Source organism: Suricata suricatta, chromosome 3 (genome assembly GCF_006229205.1).
Source record: "Suricata suricatta isolate VVHF042 chromosome 3, meerkat_22Aug2017_6uvM2_HiC, whole genome shotgun sequence".
NCBI classification, from domain to species: Eukaryota; Metazoa; Chordata; class Mammalia; order Carnivora; family Herpestidae; genus Suricata; species Suricata suricatta.
In genome coordinates, this window is record NC_043702.1 from 65,820,651 (window position 1) to 65,828,150 (window position 7,500).

At 42.4% G+C, this 7,500-nt stretch overlaps 1 protein-coding gene across 1 annotated transcript; it reads left to right on the plus strand.

Annotated features, from left to right (window-relative positions):
* Positions 1-173: 173 nt before the first annotated feature.
* FIGN (fidgetin, microtubule severing factor) lies at positions 174-4,369 on the plus strand. The gene has a single exon (XM_029934481.1). It carries the CDS (start codon positions 174-176, stop codon positions 2,418-2,420), a length of 2,247 nt encoding a protein of 748 aa, XP_029790341.1. The 3' UTR covers positions 2,421-4,369.
* The last annotated feature ends 3,131 nt before the right edge of the window (positions 4,370-7,500 follow it).

Genomic DNA, 7,500 nt, shown 5'->3' on the forward strand with positions numbered 1-7,500 from the left:
GTACAGATCATAAGAGATAGGATGTACTGTGAGAATTCTTTATAATGTCAGTATCGTTAGAGAGGAAGAGGTAACAAAAGAAGTTGGGGAAAAGCTTTAACACTTCTGATGAGTATCTCCGTAAATTAACGTTTCTCCGTCTCCCTCCCGCACCCCAACCCCCAGGCTTGAAGATGCAGTGGACGCCGGAGCATGCCCAGTGGCCAGAACAGCACTTTGACATCACCTCAACCACTAGGTCTCCTGCCCACAAGGTTGAAGCCTACAGAGGTCATCTGCAGCGCACCTATCAGTATGCCTGGGCCAATGATGACATATCTGCTCTGACTGCATCCAACTTACTAAAGAAATATGCAGAGAAGTATTCTGGCATTCTGGAAGGCCCCGTGGACCGCCCCGTCCTCAGCAACTACTCAGACGCGCCTTCGGGACTGGTGAACGGTCGGAAGAATGAAAGCGAACCCTGGCAGCCTTCCCTGAATTCAGAAGCGGTCTATCCCATGAACTGCGTCCCAGATGTGATCACGGCCAGCAAAGCTGGGGTCAGTGCAGCCCTCCCTCCAGCAGATGTCTCTGCGAGCATAGGGAGCTCTCCTGGGGTGGCCAGCAACCTGACAGAACCTAGTTACTCAAGTAGTACCTGCGGAAGCCACACGGTACCCAGTCTTCACGCAGGGCTCCCGTCTCAGGAATACGCCCCAGGATACAACGGCTCATATTTGCATTCGACTTACAGTAGCCAGCCAGCACCTGCCCTTCCCTCCCCTCACCCCTCTCCTTTGCATAGCTCGGGGCTCCTCCAGCCCCCCCCACCGCCGCCCCCGCCGCCCGCCCTGGTCCCAGGCTACAATGGGACTTCTAACCTCTCCAGTTACAGCTACCCCTCGGCCAGCTACCCTCCCCAGACTGCCGTGGGATCTGGGTACAGCCCCGGGGGGGCGCCGCCGCCTCCTTCAGCCTACCTGCCTTCAGGAATTCCTGCTCCGACCCCGCTGCCCCCCACCACTGTTCCTGGCTACACTTACCAGGGTCATGGTTTGACACCTATCGCACCCTCGGCCCTGACCAACAGTTCGGCGAGTTCTCTCAAAAGGAAAGCTTTCTATATGGCAGGGCAAGGAGATATGGACTCCAGTTACGGAAATTACAGCTACGGCCAACAGAGATCTACACAGAGCCCCATGTACAGAATGCCCGACAACAGCATTTCAAACTCGAATCGGGGGAATGGCTTTGACAGAAGTGCTGAAACATCATCCTTAGCATTTAAGCCTACGAAGCAGCTAATGTCCTCTGAACAGCAAAGGAAATTCAGCAGCCAGTCCAGTAGGGCTCTGACCCCTCCTTCCTATAGTACTGCTAAAAATTCATTGGGATCGAGATCCAGCGAATCCTTTGGGAAGTACACGTCACCGGTAATGAGTGAGCACGGGGAGGAGCACAGGCAGCTCCTCTCTCACCCAATGCAAGGCCCTGGACTCCGTGCAGCTACCTCATCCAACCACTCTGTGGACGAGCAACTGAAGAATACTGACACGCACCTCATTGACCTGGTAACCAATGAGATTATCGCCCAAGGACCACCGGTGGACTGGAATGACATTGCTGGCCTCGACCTGGTAAAGGCTGTCATTAAAGAGGAGGTTTTGTGGCCAGTGTTGAGGTCAGATGCATTCAGTGGACTGACAGCCTTACCTCGGAGCATCCTTTTATTTGGACCCCGGGGAACAGGCAAAACATTATTGGGCAGATGCATAGCTAGTCAGCTGGGGGCCACATTTTTCAAAATCGCTGGTTCTGGACTCATTGCCAAGTGGTTAGGAGAAGCAGAAAAAATTATCCACGCCTCTTTTCTCGTGGCCCGGTGTCGCCAGCCCTCTGTGATTTTTGTCAGTGACATTGACATGCTTCTCTCCTCCCAAGTGAGTGAGGAACACAGTCCAGTCAATCGGATGAGAACGGAATTTCTGATGCAGCTGGACACTGTACTAACTTCAGCTGAGGACCAAATCGTAGTAATTTGTGCCACCAGTAAACCAGAAGAAATAGATGAATCTCTTCGGAGGTACTTCATGAAACGACTTTTAATCCCACTTCCTGACAGCACAGCGAGGCACCAGATAATAGTACAACTGCTCTCACAGCACAATTACTGTCTCAATGACAAGGAGTTTGCACTGCTCGTCCAGCGCACAGAAGGCTTTTCTGGACTAGACGTGGCTCATTTGTGTCAGGAAGCAGCGGTGGGCCCCCTCCACGCCATGCCAGCCACAGACCTTTCAGCCATCATGCCCAGCCAGTTGAGGCCCGTTACGTATCAAGACTTTGAAAATGCTTTCTGCAAGATTCAGCCTAGCATATCTCAAAAAGAGCTTGATATGTATGTTGAATGGAACAAAATGTTTGGTTGCAGTCAGTGATAACTTCTTTAAAAAAAAATGTAATGAATGTTGGCACACACACATAAAACCTGCTACATAGGGTATAGAGCCCCTTTCCAGTAGTGTTTAAATCGCAAAGGGTACTGGGGAAGATGACGATTAAGTTGCATCTTTAGAGTCAGGGTAGATTTGGAGGAAAAACGCATCAGATGAGAGCTTCTGATTTGAAAGCCCCAGATGACAGAAAGCATCTGTTGATGCTCAGTTCAGTTCAAGCCAGACAACACTCACCAAGGAGCAAGGTGCAAGTGTGTTGATTTCAGAAGGACGTGAACCTTGTGTGTTGAATCCATTCTGCTGTTCTCGAGATTTAGTTGCTGTCAAGTGCCTGGAGTGGTGCTTTATTTTTTGTTTGCCTCACAATTACATTGGTGGCATGTGCTAATATAAAGAGCTTTAACTTCAAACGTTATTGGACTAAAGAGATGAACGGTTGTGTTACGACAGAAAACCAGATTTTTGCCATTTTAAGAGCAACAGTATTCCTCAATCCTGTCTGTTCTGCGGCATTAAGCTAAGAACAGGTAAAACAGGGTAACGGTGATCTGGACCTTAATTTCTGCAGTTCATTTCTTTTAATGTTCTTGTCTGCAAAAACTCAGGAAAGCGATTGTGATTTGTACAGTACCTCAAAGGAATGTGTTGAAAGCACTATGTACTGCTGAGAGTAATGGGACAGGCTTCAATGTTACTTTATATTAAAATGTATGTTTACCTCAACAATTGGAAGATAGCAAGGAAAATTACTTTGAATGTATCCAGAAAAATACTGACATGTGATCCAACTGAATACTTACAACTTAAAGTAGAAATGGAAGGATTTTTTAAAAAAGATTCTTTTACTGATTATGGGGAATAAACCAGAGCAGAATAATTCTTTATGTCAGAAACTGCAAGAGTTCTTCGTACATTGCTCCTTGATAATGAAGTGAAAATGTTCTTAAAAGGTACACTGGTTAATGGAAAGCTACTTATTCAGTTTATGTTAGTGTCTAGAACACTCGGCCACAAGACCTGTTTAGGACCCTGAAAGTCACAGTACCTAAAAACTAGGACTGCCTTTTCCTGCATAGGGTGGTGGTGGTGGTGGTGGTGGTGGTGGTGGTGGTGGTTTGCAAGTTCTCTCTTAAAACCGCTGGGAATGGTGTCATTCTACTCACTAATCTAGCTTATAGGCTTGCCTTGCTATTTGATAGAATGCAGAAGATAGCAAGCAAAAACAAAGAAAGAAATACAAAAATCAACCAACCAACTTTATATCTATAATCTCCACAAAGAACATCTACATCCCCTCTCCTTTTTGACTTCTCTCTTCTCAGTGCAATTTTGCTTCTAATTTTGAAATCTTCTAGGCTATAGTGCTCCCACATTCATTTCTACCTCAGTTTTGTCACAATTCTCTTCGAAAGTAAAGTAGAAAATTGGAAGTGGACACACACACACACACACACACACACACACACACACACCTATACCTTGTCAAACTCGTTACTTTGTTTTCTCCCATCTTCTTCCATAAATCTAGTCTCCAAAACCATCAGTCTTCATGCTTGCTTCCGCCCGAGCCCAGCCCCTCCCCTGCATATGTGGCATTTTTCTTAATTTCCCATTCTTCTCCTGCTCCCCACCAAGTTGTTCTTTGTATCCTTTACTGCTTTATGTGCAACTTTTCATTGATAGCTAACTGATGCTCGGCAATGCCTCTGAACAGACAGCGTAGGCTGTAGCTTTCCAAAGCCACTGCCCGGGCATAAGCAGAACAGCCTGGCTTTTTGAATGTATTTTTGCTGTTTTTTTCTTCTTCTTCCTTTTTTTAGTTGAGAGATGCAGTAACAAAACTGTTGCAAAGCACTGGCATTTTATGTATTCAAAAAGTGATGTACATTTTTAAAAAAAATTAAATAAATGCAATGAGAAGCCCCAAGAAAGCTCTTTCTGTTATTGTTTTTTTTTTCCCTTCAAAAATTTTGACGGATTTCATTCACTATGTCAAATTCTCTGAGACACTTAACATAGAGAAGGCTAATGAAGGACTTCATATTTCTGAAATTTTGTGATGCTTGACCATTGCTCCCCTTTTTTTCTTATTTTTCATGTTGCTAAAATCTGAGCACATCAACCAAAATTTAATTTACTGTGATAGTCTATCAATTAAGACTGTGCTTACATATAAATATTCCATATTAAAAAGCAGTGCCTTTCATTAAGGATACAAAAAATAATATTTAAATACGTCCTCTGCTTTTCATAAGTGGATAAATGCTATAATCGTGTTCTGGCTCTACCCTACACATCTCTTATTGTAAGAAGATTCTAATACCCCCATTAACTTGTAGGTTCATATTGATCTCACTGACAAGTTTACTTTTGCACAGTGCTGACCTATTTTCTGTCTTTTAGACATTACATTTCATTTCCGCCAACATGCTGTGTTCACTTGAAAGCAACTGGCAAGTTTTGACGAACCCAGTCTTATTTAGACAACTTTGGAAAATCCAATATTGACCCACATTTTTGTGGCTAGTAAGAGTTAATGCCAAATATGACTGCACTATTGTATTTTACACTCATTTAGAAAACTGAACATAAATTCAAGTCATCCACATTGGCTTTTAGCTTTAAGTGACTTAACAATTACTTTGAGATGTGAGTGGTCAAAAATCCATGTATTTAGGCAGAAGCTGAAATCTTGTGTGAATTTCACTTAGCCTCGTGAATTCTAGGATTTGATCTCTTGGGAAATTGGGCATGCTGACGAAATGAAGATCTGTTGGGGGAGATAAGGTGACCTTTGAGGAGATGGTGCTCTCCCGTGATTCTTTGATTCTGCGTGGCAGCAGTATGAGCTCCTCTATGGACTAGCCTAATAATGAGCTCTTTTCTGACCATCCCTTCTGGAGCTTGGGGTGGGGGTGGGATGCCACATCCTGAGAAGTGAATGTGTACAATCAGTGACAGTACAACTGAGTAATCGGGCTTCATACTCTTGGCCTCTTTTTGACTGCTAAGAACTTGGAGAAGGCTACTAATGAAGGTAAGGTAATGAGCCAGTCCAAATCCCTGGCCGTCTGGCCAGGGGATTTGAGCCAGTCCACTTAAGAGCCCCTAATTCTCTTCTTCAAAACTGCAATAACATTTCCAACAGGAACAAAAAGGAAGTGAAGGAAACTACTTCAGTGGAAGGATCAAGAGAAATCCAAGAGGTAGTTCATAATGACCTTATGTGTGACACAAATGGAAATACCCTACACTCCTGGCATGCTTCTCACCAAAATATTTAGAACATTAGTGACAATATGGAAAACTTTGCTGACTGAGCTGATCAATGGAATGTGAAGGCAGTATACTTTAAGGCTATTTACTTTCACACAGAATGTTTATCTATTAGTCAGTTTGTATTCCACTCAAATGCAGATAGACGGGTATAATGTTTTCTTGTGCATTTGAAACCTATCAAGGAGAAAATAAACCATTCCACTAAAATACATAGGCCAAACACCATCTGGGCAAGTGATAAAAGCTATCCAGAGGCTATGCTATGTAAAATAGCAAGGTCAATTTACATGGGTTGCATAGTACTTGGCTATGCAGTTTTCAGAAGAATACATCCAAAAAAGTCCAAATTAATTCCTACAATAGGTCTTTGTAAATTTACATATATTTGTGGGTTGGAAAATATGTTTTAGAGGCATTTAGAATGTGTTTCTCTAAAAATAATGTCCAACTCCAAACAAAGATGCTACTAGAATCCCATTCTCATGTTTCTTAGCAAGAATTAGCTATCATGATCAGTGAGACTGTATTTTGCAAAGTGAAAGGGATGCAGTTTGTTGAAGTATTGAGGCCACTAAGGTAAAGTTCTAATATGTGTATATATATGTATATATATATGTGTGTATATATATATGTACATATATATATAATTAGCGTGTGTTTGTGAGTGTGTATGTGTGTGCTGTTTTCACCACCACCTATTTGAACTCTAAAACTAACATCTCTTTTACATTATTCAAAAGCAACTGGTTACTTCCTTTTTTCACATGTGCAGTTACACATGACCACGTGACAATGCAGAGTGTTTTAATATGTTTTTTTTTGCTTTTGAAAAGTAAAGCCTTCGGTTATTGAATCGCTTTCCGATTTTCATATGAAGCACATTAGCAAACACAGAGCTATTCGTATTTCAGAATTCAAAACCAGCTGCGCTTGTGACTAACCAACACATGAACTGAAGCTCACACTCTGCTAAGACCTCTGGTTGACATTCGATTTTGAACCTGCCAGATGCATTTGTGTGAACCAGGGATACTGCATCTTTAATGAACAAGTCTCTCCTCTTTCTCCTGTTTTTAAATACAACACAAGCAGTGTAGCACTAGGCACTGCAATTGTCAAAGACAATTAGACTGAAAGCAGGAAAATTTCACCTCCCTGTCTCAGTGATATGTAGAATGTCGGCAGCATGGGTCAGCCTTGCCACAGAGTTGTGTGAGAATATATGAATCAGTCCTATAGAATGTTAAATATTTATAAAATGGTTCTGTAGTACACCAAGGTTGGGAGCACATTCATTCTTTCTTGTCTTATGATATAAAAAAAGCAAAAGTTTATTTCAGTCTCTCTCTCTCACTTGTGTGTGTGTGTATGTGTGTGTGTGTGTGTTTCTCCTTGTGGATTATATACAGTTGCTAGAGAATATTCATTTCTTTTTTTTCTTTTTTCATCTGACGTATATTCAAACATTGTTCTTTATAACCATTTCTACCTCATTGCTACATATTGTACATGTAGTATTTATTTGTTGTCTTTTTTTGAATGTCATGCATTTCGTAAGAAAAAGACTTGTCCTTGAACTTGAACAGTCTACCTCAGAAAGACTGTCTTTACACTGAACAGTATTAGCAACCTAGATGATAAGACGCATTAGCGAAGTGTGGCAGGGTAGATAATGCACGAGTACTTGGGATACTGATGGACTTCTAATTGTACTCATAACACGAGACTGCTTAAAAGAACTTAAAAGAAATTATGCACTGTGTAGGTCTTCATCAACGTCCCA

Bases quoted from the DNA above. Each gene is read 5' to 3' on its own strand.
- FIGN (XM_029934481.1), top strand. From the start codon at position 174: ATGCAGTGGACGCCGGAGCATGCCCAGTGGCCAGAACAGCACTTTGAC.